This window comes from Piliocolobus tephrosceles, chromosome 3, assembly GCF_002776525.5.
Source record: "Piliocolobus tephrosceles isolate RC106 chromosome 3, ASM277652v3, whole genome shotgun sequence".
NCBI lineage: Eukaryota > Metazoa > Chordata > Mammalia > Primates > Cercopithecidae > Piliocolobus > Piliocolobus tephrosceles.
Window position 1 is genome coordinate 3,750,269 of NC_045436.1, and position 22,098 is coordinate 3,772,366.

The 22,098-nt window shown below is 42.0% G+C and overlaps 1 protein-coding gene across 1 annotated transcript in view; it reads right to left on the bottom strand.

The window, feature by feature from the left end:
- TLR3 (toll like receptor 3) overlaps positions 1–20,914 on the bottom strand; it is a 34,422-nt gene extending 13,508 nt beyond the window's left edge. Inside the window, 1 exon segment of the mRNA XM_023221036.2 lies at positions 20,845–20,914. Within this exon segment, the coding sequence (XP_023076804.2) occupies positions 20,845–20,879 (35 nt within the window). The 5' untranslated portion in view covers positions 20,880–20,914.
- Between the last annotated feature and the right edge of the window lie 1,184 nt (positions 20,915–22,098).

The window sequence follows — 22,098 nt, forward strand, 5'->3', positions numbered from 1 at the left end:
CATGGCACTCCAGCCTGGGCAAGGGAGCGAGACTCTGCCCCTGCTCCCCCCAAAATAATAAATAAATAAATAAATAAATAAAGTGTGTGACACCTTCTCCTTCTCTCTTCTTCCTGCTGTGGCCATGTGAAGGCTCCAGCTCCAGCTTTGCCTTCTGTGATGGGTAAAAGCTCCCTGAGGTTTCCCCAGAAGCAGAGGCTGCCATGCTGCCTGTACAGCTTATAGAACCATCAGCCAATCAAACCTCTTTCTTTATAAATGACGGGTCTCAGGTATATCTGTAGAGCAATGTGAGAATGCACTCATACGGTAGTTTTCCACGGGCATTTAATCAGCTCAGGAAAGCCACTCTTATCTCCATACATTGTCACACTTCATTTTGGTGGGATGTGTACCCAATGTGATACTCTCTGGTGTGATCAAAACCTAATTTCGGATATTTAAAAAAAAACAAATACACCCACAAACTATGGAGATGAAGCAATGGTAATGATATCTAAATAGATATTCCACAAGATCTAAAAGTCATGACACAAAAATTATTCCAGATAAGTTTCAGATAATAAAATCATCTTAGGTGACTAATCTTAGGAAAACAGAACTAATGAGAGTATTCAGAATTATTCTAATATACTTAAAAATAGTGATTTTACTAATATTCTAATTTAGTTCTCAGAAACAGAATAAAAAAAAAAAAAAGCTGGCTTCCATAAACTAATATTCCCATCTCATGGCCTTTACAACTCTGGCACTAATCATTGTAGAGCTGTGCACATTCTTTATATCCACAGGCCATGAGGAATGCCACAGCCAGGGCAGCAAGGATGCACATTGCTGACTTGCCCAGGTGCATGAAGAATGCAGGGCTGGCAATGATGCCTCTTGAATGCCAGGGACCAGTTTCCCACCCCCACCCCCTGACAGTCTCCCAAACCTCTCTTCCAGTTCCTCCAGAACTTCCTACCTCTACTTACCAACTCACAGGTAAAGTCCCTACGATACATTCTCCTTGCTTAGGCGAGAGGTACCCCTCTGATAGGGCTCCGGCTAGAGGTCAGAATTGCTGAGGACTAATCCATTACAAAGCATATCCCTGAATGACTGAAGGACTTTCCCCATCTGAAGACATTTCATCAGTGGGCAAAGCTCACCTAATGCTAGGCAGGAGGAGTGAAAGAGGAACAAACTTGGAGTGAATCTTATGAAATTTCAGAATTACAACCATGCACACAAAAATCCTAAAGCTTTCATTTCCAAAGAAAAGAGATCTTGATTAATAAAAAACTTTTCATCAATAACACGAACTGTTGCGGGAAGTCAGGGACCCCGAACGGAGGGACCAGCTGAAGCCGTGGCAGAAGAATATAAATTGTGAAGATTTCATGGACATTTATTAGTTCCCAAAATTAATACTTTTACAATTTCTTACACCTGTCTTTACTGTAATCTCTGAACATAAATTGTGAAGATTTCATGGACACTTATCACTTCCCCAATCAATACCCTTGTGTTTTCCTATGCCTGTCTTTACCTTAATCTCTTAATCCCGTCATCTTCTTCGTAAACTGAGGAGGTTGAATGTCACCTCAGGACCCTGTGATTGTATCAGCCGCACAAATTGTTTGTAGAGCACGTGTGTTTGAACAATATGAAATCTGAGCATTAAAAAAAAAAAAAGAACAGGATAACAGCGATGTTCAGGGAACAAGAGAGGTAACTTTGAACTGGCCGCGGGTGAGCCGGACGGAACAGAGCTATATTTCTCCTCTTTCATAAGCAAATAGGAGAAATATCGCTGAATTCTTTTTCTCAGCAAGGAACATCCCTGAGAAAGAGAATGCGCCCTGAAGGCAGGCCTATAGACGGCCCCTTTAGAAGTGTGTGCCTTATGGTCGAAGCGGAAGGGATGAAATAAGCCCAGGTTTCCTGTAGAGCTCCCAGGCTGATTAGGATGAGGAAAATTCCCGCCTAATAAATTGTGGTGAGACAGGTTATCTGCTCTCAAGCCCTGTTTCCTGATAAGATGTTATCAACGACAATACTGCCCGAAACTTCATTAGCAATTTTAATTTCGCCTCATCCGGAGGTCCTGTGATCTCGCCCTGCCTCCATTTGCTTTGTGATATTTTATTACCTTGTGAAGTGTGTGATCTCTGTGACCCACACCCTATTCGTGCACTCCCTCCCCTTTTGAAAATCGCTAATAAAAACTTGCTGGTTTTACTGCTCGGGGAATATCACGGATCCTGGTGACATGTGATGTCTGCCCCGGACGCCCAGCTTTAAATTTCTCTCTCTTGTGCTCTTTCCCTTTATTTCTCAACCCAGCCGAGACACTTAGGAAACAGAAAAGCCCACGTTAAATACCAGGAGCGGGTTCTCCCAATATCTGGCGCCAACGTGGACTTTCTTTTTTCCCAAGTGCACGTGGGAACCTGACTCCCTTTGGTAGGTGCGGTGAAACGACATCGGCTTGGTTCACAGATACGTGTGTTCGACTCCCTGACGACTGGTGAGTAGTCTGTTTATGGTCCGGGTTAACTATGGGACACACGGAGTATAAAAATTATACCTATCTCTTCTATATTAAACTCTGGTTAAAACAAGGAATGATTTGGGTGCCCATGGAAAATATGGTCTCTCTATTCGGGGCGATGGAAAAATACTGTCCTTGGTTTCCTAAAAAAGGAACCGTATATGTAAAAGTATTGGATCTTTTTACAGCATTCCAGGACTTTGTCTCAACAGGGAACTGTGCTCCTGTCACTGCTTGGGATGATTGGGCCTTGGTGCCTGCCATCCCAATACCTCCTCAACTTATCTCTCACACGGCCTTCGGTATCTGATCAGCCTCTCCATTCAGCTACTCCTCTTCCACCTAACGATGCTGAAAATTCAACGTCTGACTCTGGTGACTTTGGCCTAACGTTACCCCCTGATGATCTTACTTCTTTTCAGGAAGAGCCAGTACTTGCAGCGCCCGTGGCCGTGACTCACACAGCCCAGGACCATAGATATGCTAATTCGTCCCTCTTCAAACCTTTGCAGCATTTGCCTCTAGGTGTCACCTAATGGCTCCGGGACCAAACTACAATTTACCTGTAATTCTGCAGGCCTTCCCCCATCCACTTCAGCCCCTCACCCTCCTGTCGTTTCAGTTCCTCAACTGGTCACGTTGCCATCCCCTCAGCCTGCTTCTCTGTATCCTTCTTCACACACGGACGCCAGTAATCACCAGTATACTTCTGCTTCTTCTACTCCTTCAATTCCCCTTTATCACACTCTTATTCTGGTCTGCGTCGATATGCGCCGCTCAATCTAACTTTAAAAAAAAAAAAATTTAAGGACGCTTGTACTCAGTACGGTCCTACTTCTCCTTATGTTAAAATGGTATTGCAAACTTTCTGTACAGAGGTCACTTTGCTTCCTTTAGACTGGGACACTTTGACAAGCTGTTCTGACCCCATCTCAGCATTTACAATTTCATACTTGGTGGTCAGAGGAGGCCTGTCTGCAGGCTCAGCTATATTGGACTAATGGCATTCAGGCTCAGCTCACAGGTTCGGATAGTTTCTCTGATACTTATGCCCAATTAGGCTTTGAAAAACTGTAGACTTTAATTCAATCGGTTTCTGAACAGTTACAGTTTAAAAATGTGGAGCCCTCTCTTTCCCCCTGGAATTCTCCTGTGTTTCCAGTAAAAAAGAAATCAGGCAAGTGGCGGATGGTAACCGACTTAAGGGCGGTTAACGCTGTAATGAAACCTATGGGGGCCGTCCAGCCCGGCTTCCCTGTCCCTGCTTCAGTACCTAAACATTGGCTTCTCATAGTTACTGATCTTAAAGATTGGTTTTTCATATTGCTTTACATGAATCGGATTGTGGAAAATTTGCTTTTACTGTATCATCTATCAATAATCAAGAGCCTGCAGCTCATTATCAATGGAATTACTTCCTTGAGGAATCCTGAATAGCCCGACAATCTGCCGGCTTTATGTTGGACAGGTGCTGTCACCGGTTCGAGCCCAATTTCCCCAGGCCTATATTCTTCATTATATTGATGATATTTTAATTGCTGCCCCCACTGATAAAGAATTAATGGACTGTTATCAAATTTTGAGCCGCCGTGTTACTGAGGCTGGATTACACACCGCCCAGGATAAAATTCAACAGACCACTCCTGTTCAATATTTAGAAATGATAGTCGAATAAACAATGCATCCAACCTCAAAAAGTTCAAAACTTTTGGGTAACATTAATTATTTAAGACCTACTTTAGGCATTCCGACCTATGCACTGTTGGACTTGTTTTCTACTCTGCCGGGAGAGTCCCATCTCCGCAGTCCCCGGACCTTGAGCCCTGAGGTTTCACTAGAACTGGAATCCGTAGAGGAAAGCCGCCCAGTTATCTAGAGGACAGCCGTTTCAGCCTGTTCAGCTTCTGGTTTTCGCTTCATTACACTCCCCTATTGGACGAATAGTTCAACATAATGATTTTAGTGGAGTGGTGTTTTCTTCCTCATTCTGTGTCAAAAACTTTGTCTATCTGGACCAAACTGCCATAATAATTGGCCAGGCTCGGTGTACAATACTTCAAATTTCTGCATTTGATCCGAATTTAATTGTAGTTCCTTTCAATCGGCTCAAAGTTCAGGCTGCCTTTCAACATTCAGCACTGTGGCAAATTCACTTGGCTGATTTTATTGGTGTTATTAACAATCATTATCCAAAAAACGAATTGTTTGATTTTATAAAAATGACGTCTTGGGTGGTCCTTCGACTAACCAAAGATCAGCCCATTCCTGAGGCTGTTGCGGTGTTCACCGATGGTTCCGGCAATGGTAATGTCCTACAAACAAGCTTATTTCTACTTCTTATACCTCTGCTCAAAAGGCAGAGTTAATTGCTGCGATTACTGCCTTACAGGAGTTCCCCAAATCTTTAAATATTGTCTCTAATTCTACATAACATGGGAAAGAGGATGTGCTTGTGTTTCACCAGATCATCAAACAAAAACCCACAGAGAAAAGACGTCTGTGCCAGAGACTGTCCTCAGACGTGGTGAGATCTGCGCCAACTTCTCAGAAGCTGGCACACAATCACAATGAGTCTAATTCAATCCTCCTGATGGCAATGGAGACTCATCTAACGAATCCCACTTCTAATTACCTTTCTTTTTCTCCTTACAAACCTAAAAATCTCACCATTTCTATTAGCCTAAAAATAACATCCCTCTGTTTTTCTCTTCCTCCTTCAGCACTCAATCTCGCTTATAACGGGTTTTATTTAATGATTCTCCTCTTCATACTTGCTGTCTCACCAGTTTCCTCTCACGCTGATTTACCTGCTACACATAATCATTCTTATTGGGCTTATGTGCCTTTTCCTCCACTTATTCGACCTCTCACCTGGATGGACGCTCCTGCGGAAATCTACACTAATGATAGTGTGTGGATGCCTGGAGCTACAGATGACCATTGGCCTGCTCAACCAGGAGAAGAAGGCACTGCTTTTAATGTTACCATGGGTTACAAATACCCGGCTCTGTGCCTCGGACACGCACCTGGTTGTATCCATCTAGAAACTCAAGTATGGACTGCTTATCTTCCGGAGAGATCAGCTACAGAGGAACCTGGACATTCGGTCTCTGGCCTCTCCCTTTCTCCTTTAAAACAAATGAAGGGGAGTAATGGGAGATACCCCATACTTTCAATACAAACCTGCAGGAAAACCATGCCCTAAACATTTTGAGGGACCATCTAAAACTTTAGTTTGGGAAGATTGTGTCAACTTACACGCAGTAATAGTAAAAAATGACTCATATGGTTCAGTAATAGACTGGGCACCAAAGGGCTGTTAAAAAACAATTGCTCCTCTGGCGGAAGGGAATGCCTGGAGGCTACTTATTTTATTTCTTATTGGGGGAATGAGAATCATCGTTCTACTTTGCATAGGAGGTTCAGCTCATTCTTTCCCTTAAAATGGAAAGACAAAGGCATTACCCCACCGAGGCCTCGTATGATACTCCCCATTCTGAGCCCAGAACACCCAGAACTTTGGAAATTGGCTATTGCCATGTCTGGACTGCGAGTATGGGAAGGGCAAACTCTTCTGTCTGTTGTCTCCACTACTGCTCCAGTCTCTCGGTATCAGCGTAGATCCAGACATTCTGCTTTACTTACCTCCAACCTGACTGTTCCCGTATAGAGTTGTGTTAAGCCTCCTCACATGCTGTTAGTGGGAAATATCAAAATTTGGACGAACAATCAAACTGTCCAATGCATTAATTGTCATTTGTACACTTGTATTAACTCCCATTTTGACTCCAGGAAAAGTGTAATGTTGGTTTGAGCTCGAGAAGGAATCTGGATTCCAGTAACTTTGCCCAGACCTTGGGAATCCTCTCCCTCGATACATTTAATTAATGAAGTGTTACAGCGAATTCTAAAAAGATCTAAGAGATTTGTTTTCACTTAAATCACTGTGATCATTATAGTCACTGCACTGGCCACCACAGCCGGAATGGCATTACATCAATCTATTTAAACGGCTCATTTTGTTAATGATTGACAAGCCAATTCCACCCAAATGTGGAATTCTCAACAAGGCATTGATCAAAAATTGGCTAATCAAATTAATGATTTGAGACAGTCTGTTATTTGGCTTGGAGATCAGGTAGTGAGTCTCGAACATCGCATGCAAATGCAGGGCGACTGGAATACCTCTGATTTCTGTATCACCCCGTATTCCTATAACAAGACTGATCATTCATGGGAAATGGTCAAGGACACCTTCTGGGAAGGGAAGATAATTTATCACTGGACATAACTAAATTAAAGAAACAAATTTTTGAAGCCTCTCAAGCTCAGTTATCCATTGTGCGGGGAGCTGAGGCCTTAGATCAGGTGGCAGAAAATCTTTAGGGATTGAACCCCACGACTTGGATCAAGTCTACTGGGGCTCTACTGTGGTGAAGTTTGGAATTATGTTTCTCTGTTTAATCGGCTTATTTTCAGTGTGCCGGGCCAGTCAAAGAATCCTGCGTCAAAATTGAGAGAACGAACAAGCCTTCATCACCAAGGCACATTTATATAAAAAGAAATGGAGAGATGTTGCAGGAAGTCAGGGACCCCGAACGGAGGGACCGGCTGAAGTCGCAGCAGAAGAATATAAATTGTGAAGATTTCATGGACATTTATTAGTTCCCCAAATTAATACTTTTATAATTTCTTACACCTGTCTTTACTGTAATCTCTGAACATAAATTGTGAAGATTTATGGCCACTTATCACTTCCCCAGCCAATATCCTTGTGATTTCCTATGCCTGTCTTTACCTTAATCTCTTAATCCCATCATCTTCTTCATAAACTGAGGAGGATGAATGTTGCCTCAGGACCCTGTGATTGTATCAACTGCACAAATTGTTTGTAGAGCACGTGTGTTTGAACAATATGAAATCTGAGCATCTTAAAAAAAAATAGAACAGGATAACAGTGAACAAATGAAGGTAACAAGAACTGGCCGCTGGTGAGCCGGACAGAACAGAGCTATATTTCTCCTCTTTCATAAGCAAATAGGAGAAATATCGCTGAATTCTTTTTCTCCGCAAGCAACATCCCTGAGAAAGAGAATGCACTCTGAGGGTAGGTCTATAAACGGCTCCTTTAGAAGCCTGTGCCGTCTTTTATGGTCGAAGCGGAAGGGATGAAATAAGCCCAGGTTTCCTGTAGAGCTCCCAGGCTGATTAGGATGAGGCAAATTCCCGCCTAATAAATTTTGGTCAGACAAGTTACCTGCTCTCAAACCCTGTTTCCTAATAAGATGTTATCAACGACAATGAGTGCCCGAAACTTCATGAGCAATTTTAGTTTTGCCGCATCCTGTGGTCCTGTGATCTCGCCCTGCCTGCATTTGCTTTGTGATATTTTATTACCTTGTGAAGTGTGTGATCTCTGTGACCCACACCCTATTCGTGCACTCCCTCCCCTTTTGAAAATCGCTAATAAAACCTTGCTGGTTTTATGGCTCAGGGAGCATCACGGATCCTGCCGACATGTGACGTCTCCCGTGGACACCCAGCTTTAAATTTCTCTCGTGCTCTTTCCGTTTATTTCTCAACCCAGCCAAGACACTTGGGAAATAGAAAAGAACCCAGGTTAAACATCAGGAGCGGTTTCTCCCAATAATGAACCACTGGAAAACAATAGAGATAAGCTTTCCAAGCATTTAGAGAAAATTATTTTGAATTTAAAATTTCATATCCAGGCAAGGGTATAGTGGCTCATCCCTGTAATCCCAGCAATTCAGAAGGTGTAGGCGGAAGGACACTTGAGACCAGGAGTTCAAGACCAGCCTGGGCAACATAGTGAGACCCTGTATCTACAAAAAAAAAAAAAAATTAGAAATTAGCCAAGTGTGGTGGCACAAGCCTGTAGTTCCAGCTGCTTCGGAGGCTGAGGCAGGATCGCTTGAGCCCAGGAGGTTAAGGCTGCAATGAATCATGATCACACCACTGCACTCCAGCCTGGGCAACAGAGCAAGACCCTCTCTCTAAAAAACAAGAAAATTACCTGTGGCTCATGCCTGTAATCCCATCACTTTAGGAAGCTGAAGCCGGAGGATCCCTTGAGCCCAGGAGTTTGGGACCAGCCTGGGCAACATAGGGAAACCTCATCTCTACCAAAAATTTTTTAAAAATTAGCTGGGCATAGTGATTCCCACCTGTGTTCCCAGCTACTCGGGACACTGAGGTGTGAGAATTGCTTGAGCCAGGGAGGTCAAGGCTGCAGTAAGCCACGATCATGCCACTGTACTTTAGCCTGGGCAACACAGCAAGACCTTGTCTCTAAATCAATAAATGAAATGAAATGAAATTTCACATCCACCTGAATAACTAAAGAAAAAGGTACGAGTATTTTGAGATACGCAAAAATGCAGTAAGTTTATAGCCATATGATCTGTATGAAAACGTTATTCTAGGACATGCTTCAGTAAAACAAGCAAAAATGCAGTTAAAGGATGAAATGAGACTGAAGAAAAAGTTGCTGTTGAATGAGATCTAACAGAAATAAAGAAAATGAAGAAGCAATTAAAAAGAGACTCACTTGGCCTTAGAATTTTGGAAATATTTTGTAAGGGCACATGGAATTCACATTCTTTGTCCAAGTGAGAGACAATGTTGCCTAATGGTTAGGTCATGGCGTCTGGAGCCAGCCTACCTGGAGTTAACCACTATTCATAGTTTGATTTGTAAACTTTGCAACCTTTGTATTAGGTTAATACATAGGCACGCCCCTGTGCAGACACAAACCAGCACATAATCGTCTGTAAACCTGGGAGTCAACTTGCTGCAGCCAACTCCATTTTCACCCAAGTACCCACAATTGCCAATGCCAGTTTCTGATCTTCCTGTACACCTGAACATCTTTCCACTTCCCCACTTCTTCCATTATCCTTCGTTAGGTGAAAGAAAGCCATTTACTTACTCCTAGGCACACCTGAATGTTCTCTCCTATCCAAGACATTGTCATACAATGCCAGCTCCTGTCTCCCCTCCTGCCAATAAAACTAACAAAAGGGGACACGCTCTTTTAACCTCTTGGAGTTTTGTTTCTTTAAGGTAAAGATGTGATTTGTTAAAACGGTGTTGCAAAATGATTTCCATAGCTTCCCTAATGTGTTTTTTCCAGGTACAGAATGCTACAGAGGAAAAAAATTAAATACTGCATAAATATATGATCATATTAACCAGATATTGCTGCTTTTACTTGTATTCTGAGTTATACCCTTCTCCCAAGCCCATGTCATCTCCTGGTTCTTCCGCTTTCCTTCCTGAAAGATTCTGACTGGATTTCAAGCACCAGATCAAAGAAAGACCAAAGAAGGTTAAAACCACACACATTCGACTAACGAACTCTACTCAGCAAGAGAGACCCTGCCCAGTAAGAACGTGAAACGAACACCTTCACTTACCTGGATGACTGCTGGCTATTCTTTTTTTCTTTAGTCCAAATCCAGACATTTCATCAGGGAAGTGTGTGGCAAATAGGCAGCACTCTCGAAAGTGAAAGTAAAGCTTGAAAAAAATGCTTTTGTTTGGTGCATTCCAAGAAGGGCAAAGGGAGAAAACAAAAACAGTCTCTCACACCTCAGAGACGTGTTTCAAACCGCTTCTGAGAAACATCTTGTTTTTATTTTATTTTAACTTTTTTAAAGCTGAGATCCTTGGATTTCATTAAAAGGGTCACAGATTTAGCAACAGCTGAAGTCGAAAGTGGGGACCTCACCATTTGATGTGGACGGGTCTGGACCTCTACAAGTTAACGAATAACAGTGAATCCCTCGATTTTCTGCTAGACTCATGCAAAGCTGTCAGAATTGGGTAGCGTATGGTCACAGGGACAGAAAAAAAAATTCCCTAATCAAAGTTAAAGTACTTTCACTTCTTCTGTCTGGCTTTTATCTCTTTGCAACGCTGTAAAATAACACTGGCAGAAATTAACCTCTTGATCCAGGAAGAAACTGAGTTTCACAGCAAAGAAAGATCCGATCATGGCAAAGCCGAGAGGCAGTCCCACTCCTGCTGATCCACTTTTCAATGGTCAGACGTGTTAGGGAACAAATCAGTATGCGCAGTAAAGTTCAGATTAACTAACCATTTCGTTCTTAATTCGCTTTAATGACTCCAACTAGTTAAATGAATGTGCTTCTTAAGAAATGAACTCACTTTTTTCGTTACAGATGTACTGTGATATATTATAACTATATTGTTATACAGTGAAGTATCACAATTGGAGGAACTGTAGACCACCTAGTCTCACTCCCTTGTTTGAGAAATCAGGAAAACGAAACCAAGAGAGTTGAGTGACTTGCCTAAGGACACGCCACAAACCACCATACGTTTCTATCACACAAGTCATAAAACAACTGGACGGCTGGGACATGACATTAGCTTGAACTGATTGCAGAACTGATGGCAAGAAACAAGCGTGCATCACGGGGGAGAGTACCTTCTCGTGGGCTCCATCTTTTTTTTTGAGACGGAGTCTCACTCTGTGGCCCAGGCTGGAGTGAGTGGCGCAATCTCAGCTCACTGCAAGCTCTGCCTCCCGGGTTCCTGCCATTCTCCTGCCTCAGCCTCCCGAGTAGCTGGGACTACAGGCGCCCGCCACCTCGCCCGGGTAGTTTTTTGTATTTTTTAGTAGAGATGGGGTTTCACCGTGTTAGCCAGGATGGTCTCGATCTCCTGACCTCGTGATCCACCCGTCTCCGCCTCCCAAAGCGCTGGGATTACAGGCGTGAGCCACCGCGCCCGGCCGGGCTCCAGCTTTAGCTAGACCGCTTTGTAGTTACTGAGCTCACGGCTACATGTCTCTGATTTTCATTTGTGACATCTGAAACATAGTACCACAAGCAAGCAGATGTCCTGAGTAAGTGACTGTCCCTCACACCTATCCATGGGGATGTCCAGGAAACTTCACTAATATTCAAAAGATTTCTTCTCTGTGAGCGCCTTGAGGACAGGCTGAGGTTTATTCTGTGTATTATAGCTCCCCAGCTACCCTCTGATGTAGACTGTTCCTTTGGCCTTCAATGGAAGAGACTCCTCCTCAAAATTCAAACGCTTGTGTGGTCTTCTCCCATGCTGACTCTGGGCTTGGCCATTTGACTAGCTTTGGCCAATGGGACATTAGCAAGCATGCAGCAAGGTCTCATTGCCAAACACGATTACCGAGGCTTGAGAAGCAAGCAAATAAACGACAGTTGTTGTTTTAAGTTTTAAAAAATTGGAATGGTGTCGTATGCATTATTAGCGAAATAAAACACATCGTCTCAACAATCCTTCATACCTATCCCTTACGCCTTACGACTCCTTATACAGAGTAAATTTCCCACGATACTGGTTGACTAATGAATGGCTTTCAATAAGTAAATTGTACTAATGGTCTCCTCATGCAGTAGTTTTGGCTTAATATCTGTTCATATTCAGATATTATTGGTCCTTAATTCTTGCTAGTTTCTAAATACCACACAGATTGTTTTCTCTCCACTGTACATTTCTTAACTACATGCGTTAACTTATTTAGCTATGATAGTGGTTGGAGCTGTAGTGAGAAACCTCATTTTCCTCTTTTTAAAAGAATAAAGGCTGCGGGCAGTGGATCGTGTCTGTAATCCCAGCACTTTGGGAGATCGCTTGAGCCTAGGAGTTCAAGACCAGCCTGGGCAACATGGCAAAACTCCATCTCCACAAAAATGACAAAAATTAGCTGGGGGTAGTGGTGCATGCCTGTAGTCTCAGCTACTTGGGAGACTGAGGTGGGAGGATCACTTGAGCCCAGGTGAATTCAAGTTTTGCATTGAGTCATGAGCGTCCCACCGCACTCCAGCCTGGGTAACAGAGTGAGACCCTGTCTCAAAAAGAGAGAGAGAGAGAGAATTAAATAAAAATAACTTATGCCCATAAATGTAAAATAACAAATTTAGTAAACATTGGTATTTCATAGCATTACAGATCAGCCAATCTCAGAATAAAGGGAAGCTGTATATTCTCAGCAGAACTGAGATCTACGGAATTCTAGAAGCCAAAGTCCCTTAAATTTATTCACATTCCAAAAACTCTAAGTTCCCTCCTTCCATTTGAGGGGCCATTTTAATGAGAATTTAGTAAGATAATATACACAAAGTTTCTGGGAGAATGACTTGACAAAACACAGCAAGTTACAGAGACTGGAGTGACAAGCCAGATATAATTAGCAACTTACCACTCACACGCTGAGCTACACAGCCACTGTTCTCCTCTGTCCGTTCCTAATAACATTTCTTAATAAAACAACCATTTTTATGTATTTATTTTTTCCTGAGACAGAGTCTCGCTCTGTCACCCTGGGTGGAGTGCAATGGTGTGATCTCGGCTCACTGCAACCTCCGCCTCCTGGTTTCAAGTAATTCTCCTGCCTCAGCCTCCCAAGTAGCTGGGATTACAGGCACGTGCCATGATGCCTGGCTAATGTTTTGTATTTTTTAGTAGAGACGGGGTTTCAATGTGTTAGCCAGGATGGTCTCGATCTCCTGACATCATGATCCACCCACCTCGGCCTCCCAAAGTGCTGGGATTACAGGAGTGAGCCACCGCGCCCGGCCAATTACAACCATTTTAACTATAGACAAAGATAGTGTATAGTCTATAGGCAGTCTAGTCAATTCATTATAAGATTTATAAGGGAAAGTTTATCATTTTAATTATCATCATTATCAGCACCTACAATACTGAGGCTTTATGGGATCGTCTTTACGATCTCCTGAATGGATGAATTTAGACATAAGAGTTGCATCACCGCAGCTTCTAACCACAAATATAGAGAATTGAAATTGTGGGGCCAACAGAAGACTCTCCTCTCAATGCAGCTATGTGAAAAGGCGGATTAGTACTGAACAACACAATAATTACACTTTGCCAGGCTCTGTGAGGGCCAAATATAGAGAGAACTAATTGCTCAGTAATACTTAACATTTGTGCCAGCAATGAATATCCAACTGTCAGTGAGCTCTTGGGTATTTGAGGCAATATCACGCATAGGTTTAATTTAAATGGGCTCTTAGAGTCTCAGAAGTGAACCTTTATTCATGGTGTTAAAGTACATTACAATGGAGAGCAGGCCAGAGGAATCCATGAACATACCAAACCAGCAAGGACTCATGAGCAACCTCGACCTGGCTTGATCTGCAAACGTAAGCGACAGATGCAAACATGGTAACTTGAGCACTCTATCTTGTAAATGCTTATATGAAAGATAAACATAAGCACAACCAATCAGAAGCAGCCAACAAACTTATAATTATATAACTAAGGACTTTCCAGTGAGATAGACCAAATAAAGTAGCTGTATAACTGCAAACATTCAAGCACTGTCTTTGCTCTACTTCTGTCTCTGTCCTGAAAAAGCCTTCTCTCGTTTCCCTCGGTGGAGTTCCTCAACCACTTCTGGTTCATGAATCATGGCTGCTTCATAAAATTGTATTGTGCCTCGGTTTACTTTTTTATGTGTATAGATTTATGGGAGTACAAGGGCCATTTTGTTCCATGCATAGATTGCATAGCGATGGAGTCAGGGTCTTTAGGGTATTCATCAATCAAATAACATACATTGTAACATTAGTATCAGTTTACTTTTTAACAATAGGAACAAGGAGATTGGACCAACCAATGTTCTCTGGGTTGGCAGAAAGCCAAAGTGAGGCTAGACCTTTTCATCATTCAAACTTCTCATGGGTATGTAATGTGATTAATATATTATGAACCTAAAACAATGGTTAAATTCCCTGAGAGCACCAGACAGACAGTCATTGTGAACTGCGCTCAACTGGTCCCTTCACGGTCACCATTCGGAAAGGACATGGTTCTGAGCTGTATTGGCTGAAATTCTGGGGAGCATTTCTTTTCTTTTTGAACCCTTTCTCTAAAGTGAAGGTACAGTTCCTTTTACCAGTGTCACTTCCATTTCTGCTCACTGAGCTTTGGCTGGTTTGAACTAGGCTCAAACAAAGACCCCAGCAACAACTTTAACAAGAGAGAAGATAACAAATGTCCCTCTCCCTACTCTCACTCCTGTCTGCTGAGTGGGATTGAACTTGAACTTCCCCTTGGAAAAAGAAACCAATGTTTGCCACACAGAGCTTCTGGTTTAACCTAAACTTTTTTTTTTTTTTAAGGTGGAGTCTTGCTTCATCATCCAGGCTGGAGTGCAGTGGCGCGATCTCAGCTCACTGCAACCTCTGCCTCCCAGGTTCAAGCAATTCTCATGCCTCAGCCTTCTGAGTAGCTGGGACTACAGGTGCCCGCCACCATGCCTGGCTAATTTTTGTATTTTTAGTAGAGATGGGGTCTCACCGTGTTAGCCAGGATGGTCTCAATCTCCTGACCTTGTGATCCACTCGCCTCGGCCTCCCAAAGTGCTGGGATTACAGTGTGAGCTACTGCACTGGGCCTAACCTAAACTTTTACTTATTTATTTTATTGCATTGTTTGTAATTTAACAAGGCAGTTGAAAAGTGATACTTTTTTTAATTTCATGAGATATGCACTGTTTTATTCCTTCATTTTAAACCACTCTATCAAAGTATGGTTAATATACAACAAGCTGTACATATTTAATATATACAACTTGAGGAGCTTGGAGACAAGTATACTTCCATGAAACTATCACCACAATCTTTACCATAAGCCTGTCCATCACCTCCAGAAATTTCCCTTTAATCTCTTTATTATTATTTTTGTGGTCTGACCAGAATTTGCCAGGCTGGAATTTCCTAATCCTAGCAAGCCTGGGGGCCTGGGGGCACCGCAGGAGACTGGGGCATGTTTCATCCCTATTTTCATCTATTTACATCTGCGTAAGGCAGACACCCCAGAGCGGCCTTTGCAGAGGCCTCCTCTGGGAATGCGTTCTTTTCCCAGGGCTGTTAATTATTAATATTCCTTACTGGGGAAGGAATTCAGCGATATTTATCTTACCCATTTTCAGAAATAAGAGAAATATGGCTCTGTTCCGCCCAGCCCACAGACAGTCAGACTTTTAAGGTTATCTCCCTTGTTCCCCGAAAATCACTGTTACCCTGCTCTTAAGGTGCCAGATTTTATATTGTTCAAATACACACGCTCTACAAACAATTTGTGCAGTTAACACAATCATCACAGGGTCCTGAGGCGACATTCATCCTCAGCTTACGAAGATGATGCGATTAAGAGATTAAAGTAAAGAAAGCCATAGGAAATCACAGAGTATTGATTGGGGAAGGGATAAATATCCATGAAATCTTCACAATTTATGTTCTTCTGCCACGGCTTCAGCCGGTCCCTCCGTTCAGGATCCCTGACTTCCCGCAACACTAATGGAGCAGACTGGAGAGCCCATAAATAAACCCATGCATAGATGGTCAAGTGTTCTTTGACAGGGCTGCCAAGAACACACCACAGAGGATAGGATGGTCTCTCCAGTAAATGGTGTTTGGAAAGCTCAGCATCCATATGCAAAAGAATAAAATGGAACTCTGTCTCACACCATACACAAAAAATCCACTCAAAGTAGTTCAAATACCTAATCATAAAACATGAAACTGTAAAAGTCTTAGAAGAAACACAGAGGAAATAGCTTTCTGACATTGGCCTTTGCCAATGATTTTTTTGGATGTGACACCAAGAACCCAGGCAGGCAACACAAGCAAAAATAGAAAGTAGGTAACGTCTTGTTGTCTCTCATAAATCTATGAAATGGATTTGGGTGAATGGGGTCTCGCCTTTATTAACAGTGTTGTGACATGGCTGTTCAATCCCTAGGCCCTGAATTTGATATTTATTGAAACCGAAAGTAAAATTTTAGACACAACTTCACCATCATCCTCCATTTAAAATATCCTAATTAAATCCAATAGGCATCTAACAAATGGAAACACAGATGTCTGACAAAACTTCTACGTGATCACAGAAGGAAGTCTGAAGTATCAAAAGCAAGCCATAACTTACCATAATCAGATGGAATGGGTTATTGGCGAGAGTTTATGATCATGCAAATTGATCTCCATTTTATAATGCAAATTTTAAATCAACAGGCAAAATTAAAAGAAAGCCCAGAGTCGGAAGGGATGCTGTTGCTTTTGAACATGACTCCTGCTTTTCACCTAAGAGTAACCTCTGTCTGTATCATGGGATGGTCTTATAATAAGAATATGAGGGCTGGTGCCTAAAAAGTCGCAAGCAAAAGTGGAAAGAAGTGGGGAGAGGGAAGCCTTACTATCATAAGTATTTGTTGATAAAATAGGTAAATCTAACAAAATTCAAAATAAAAAATCCTCTACTATAGAGTTTACAGCATGTATAGAATGCCTACTCTTATTCTTTATCTAGAAATAGGACTATTTAAGAGGTGAGTGTACACTTTAAAGTCATCAAAAAGAGTAGCATCGCTTTTTCTTTTCTTTTCTTTTTTTTTTTTTGAGACGGAGTCTCGCTCTGTCACCCAGGCTGGAGTGCAGTGGCCAGATCTCAGCTCACTGCAAGCTCCGCCTCCCGGGTTTATGCCATTCTCCTGCCTCAGCCTCCCCAGTAGCTGGGACTACAGGCGCCCGCCACCTCGCCTGGCTAGTTTTTTGTATTTTTTTTTTTTTAGTAGAGATGGGGTTTCACTGTGTTAGCCAGGATGGTCTCAATCTCCTGACCTCGTGATCCGCCTGTCTCGGCCTCCCAAAGAGCTGGGATTACAGGCTTGAGCCACCGCGCCCGGCCTGCTTTTTCTTTAAATTACCTGTTTATGTCATTTACTTGATTTTTAAATTTTTATTATAGATTTATAAGAGGTTTTGTGGATGTTATCGAAATTAGCTTTGGTCTAAGTGTGTTGCTGATTTTGCTTGATATATTGTTTGCTTTTGGTTTTTCAAAGTGATAGTCTTAACTAGTCAAAACTTCCTCAGAGGATTGACATCAGCAAAATGGCAGACTAGGAAGCTTCAATTCCTCGTGTCCCCATGGAACCATCATAAAATGACCACAAAGCTGCTGAACAAATCTTAGAGTAGCTGTGGAAAACAAAGGTCTACAGCAACCACGTAAATACCTAATAAAAAATTCACCTTAAAAATGTAGGAAATTGTATTGTATTTTTCTTTACCCCTGCCCCACTCCGTCCTTGGCTCAGCATGGTCTTGTTCTGGAGGAGGCAGCAGCCCAGCTTCTGCTTATCTCTTTCTGCCTCTCTGCAAAAGCTGAGAGAGATGGTTCTTTATTCAAGTACTGAAGTGCCAACAAAAAATCATAGGGTATACAAAGATGTAGTAAAACCTGGTCTAATCAAAGGAAAATGTAAATCTCCAGGTAGTATCCCTAGAGAGCAGGTACATTGGACCTACTAGACAAAGACTTTAAAATAGCTGTCTTGAATATGCTCAAAGATCTAAAGAAAAACACAAAGAACCAAAGAAAGTGAGGAAAACAATAAACAGACAAAATAAGAATGTCAGCAGAGACCGGGGTGGTGGTTCACGCCTGTAATCCCAGCACTCTGGGAGGCCAAGACGGACAGATCACTTAAGGTCAGGACTTTGATACCATCCTGGCCAAAATGGTGAAACTCTGTCTCTACTAAAAATACAAAAATTAGCTGGGCGTGGTGGCACGGGCCTGTAATCCCAGCTACTTGGGAGGCTGAGGCAGGAGAATCACTTGAACCCAGGAGGGGGAGGTTGCAGTGAGCTGAGATTGTGCCACTGCACTCGAGCCTGGGGTGACAGAGCAAAACTCTGTCTCAAAAAGAAAACAAAAAAAAAAAGCAGAGAAGATAAAATTATACATATAAATTATGAAGCTGAAAAATACAACTGAATTGAAAAATTTTACTAGAGGGATTTCAACTGAAGCTTTCAGCAAGCAGAAGAAAGAATCAGTAAATTTAAAGGCAATACAGGCCGGGCGCAGTGGCTCAAGCCTGTAATCCCAGCTCTTTGGGAGGCCGAGACAGGCGGATCACAGGTCAGGAGATCAAGACCATCCTGGCTAACACAGTGAAACCCCGTCTCTACTAAAAAAAAAATACAAAAAACTAGCTGGGCGAGGTGGCGGGCGCCTGTAGTCCCAGCTACTGGGGAGGCTGAGGCAGGAGAATGGCATTAACCCGGGAGACAGAGCTTGCAGTGAGCCAAGATCCGGCCACTGCACTCCAGCCTGGGTGACAGAGCGAGACTCCGTCTCAAAAAATAAAAATTAAAAAAATAATAATAAAGGCAATACAATTAAAATTATTGAGTCTGAGGAACAAAACAGGAAACAAACAAACAAAAAAGAATAAACAAAAGGGAATAGAGCCTCATGGCCTTATGAAACACTGGCAAATAGGCCACTGTACGCATTATGGGAGTTTCAGAAAAAGAAGACAGACAGAAAGGGGCAAGGAGGTTATGTGAAGAAACATGGTCCCAAATTTTACAAATGTGATGAAGTACATGAGTCTAAAAATCCAAGAAGTTCAATGAACTTTAGGTAAGATGAACATAAAGAGACTCACACTGAGGAACATGATAATCAAAATAAAAGTCTAAGACATACATAATCTTGAAAGCAGCAAGAGAGAAGTTACTTATGACATACAAAAGATCTTCAGTAAAATTATTGGTGGATTTGTTAGTAAAACCCTTTGAGGCCAGAATGCAGTGAGGCGATATATTTAAAGTGCTCAAAGAAAAAAAAAATCTGTCAATCAAGAATTCTGTATCTGGCGAAACTGTCTTTCAAAAATGAAGGAGAAATTAAGACATTCCTAGATAAAGAAAAGTGGAGGGAGTTCATTATCACTAGATCTGCCCTACAAGACATGCTAAAGACTAGGAATCCTTTAGATTAAAATAAAATGATTCTAAACAGTAACTCAAAGTCATATAAAGATATAAAGATCTTTAGCAAGCCTAGGCATATGGTTAAAAAAAAAAAGTTTTATTATAATTTTGGTTTGTAACTTCACTTTTTTCTTTTCTAGAGAATTTAAAAGATAAATGCATAAAAATAACTATAAATCTATGTTAGTTGAGTACATGATGTATAAAGGTGTAATCTGGACATAAATAGCACAAAGTCTCAGGAGGTGGAGATATTTAAAAGTCCACTTGTGTGCAATTAAAGTTAAATTGGTATCAATTCAAATTAAATTGGTATAACTTTAAAATGTTGCATGCAATTCCCATGATAACCACAAAGAAATTGCCGATAATATATACAAATAATTCTAACCAGAAATGAAAAAGAGGCATTAAAATTGATTTTATTTTTTAAAAATGTATTATAAGACTACTGTAAAAAACTGTATACCAACAAATTGGATACAGGTGCAATGGCCAAATCCTCAGAAACATACAACCTACCAAGACTGAATCACGAAGCTGTAGAAAATCTGAATAGACCTATTACTAGTAAGAAGTTTGAATCAGTAACCAAAACATTCCAAACAACAGCAAGATCTCTGACCTAGATGGCTTACTGATGAATTCTACCACACGTTTAAAAAATTAGCACCAATCTTCCTCAAACTTTTCCAAAAAATGGGAGACCAAGGAACACTTTTAACTTATTTGATGAGGCTAGCATCACCCTACTACCAAAGCCAAAGTCACTACAAGAAAAGACAATTGCAGGCCAGGATCCCTTATAAATACCGATATAAATATCTTTAACAAAATGCTAGCAGCATATTTAACAGATTATGCATCATGACCAAGTGGGATTTATTCCTGGAATGCATTGATGGTTCAACATACAAAAGATAATCAATGTAATATTCCACATTAATAGAATGAAAAAGAAAATCACATGATCAGTCCCGCACGGTGGCTCACCCCTGTAATCCCAGTACATTGAGAGGCCGACTTGGGTGGATCACCTGAGGTAAGGTGTTTGAGACCAGCCTGACCAACATGGTAAAACCCTGTTTCTGTTAAAAAATACAAAAATTAGCCTGATGTGGTGGTGGGCGCCTGTAGTCCCAGCTACTGGGGAGGCTGAGGCAGGAGACTCGCTTGAACTGGGGAGGTGAAGGTTTCATTGAGCTGAGATCATGCCACTGCACTCCAGCCTGGGCAACAGAGCAAGACTCTGCCTCAAAAAAAAAAAAATAATAATAATAATAAATAAAAACAAAAACACATGATCATCTCATTCGATGCAGAAAAAGCATTTACTCCTGTTAAAAACCCTTTTGTGATAGAAATACTCAACTCTCTTATATGATTTAAAGATTGTTTTGATGACAGAGTAAAACACAACAACTCCCAGATAGGTGAAAAGCAGAATTATTTGTTACTTACAGTTCCAAATAGAGAAGGCTTCTAGGTAGGGCCATGCAGGGAATTGAGCCTAGGCCAGGGTAACAGCAACCTGGAGCTGTGGGAAGCAGCTTATGTGTGGCAAGCTGGGTGGAGCTGACTAGATTCTGTGGGTTTCCTGTGGGTTGGCTATTTGAATACTTTCAGAGGGCTCTGGGAGATAGGGGGCTGTCCCGTGCTATGGTAACTGGCCCTAAGGTGATTCGGGTGGGTGTGTGGTGGCCCGAGCGTGACAGCCCTGCAAGGGAAGTGGTTCAGTTGTAGACTTAATCACCTCCTCGATGAGGGGAGATGACCAGCCTCTGATCAGCTTCTCACTACTGGGTCAGGACAGATTTTTAAAAAGCTATATTACAATTGATTCCTTGATGCCCTGTTCTCAGTTTTAAGCTTAGTTTTTTTCATTTTGTTTTGTTTTTTTTGTTGTTGTTGTTGTTGTTTTTGGTGGGTGTGTTGGGGGAGGTACTTGAGTAGCTCAAATAGTACAGGAGATTTCCAGAGAGTAGGGCATAAGTTGTCTTAAACAGCATAGAAAACAATTTATTACGAGAGTCAAAAACAGAAAAACAAGGAAAAGTATAAGGAATCCCTGAAGGATGGTTCATAACCAAGTTTCCTATTCATAATTGTCAAGAACGCAGACCTGAAATCCCCAGGGTCTCCAACAATATCTTCATGGGGTTGTAACATATGTTCAAAATACCAGTTATACTTTTATGACCGTAATACCTCAGTGTATTTCTTGGGTCAAGATAGCAGGTCTAGCAGTTATGTTAGGGGAGAATATTAATCACTTAGTAAGAGATATGTAAAGAGTAATGGCATTTGTAACCAAACAAAATGAGTAGCTGTGGTGGTCATGGTCAAAGACTCAGGGCAGGAGGTGGTGGTAGATAGATTGAGGTGGATGGTGGGAGGTGGATACCTGGAGGTGGATGGCGGGAGGTGGATATCTGGGTTTGGATGGCTGGAGGTGGATGGCTGGAATTGGATAGCTGGAGGTGGATGGCTGGAGGTGAATATCTGCAGGTGGATGGCTGGAGGGTGGATGGTTGGAGGTGGATGGCTGGAAGATGGATGACTGGGGGTGAATGGCTGCAAGGTGGATGGCTGGGAGTGGATGGCTGGAGGGTGGATGGCTGGGGGTGGATGGCTAGAGGTGGATGGCTGGGGGTGGATGGCAGGAGGTAGCTATCTGGAGGTGGATGGCTAGAGGTGGATGGCAGGAGGTGGATA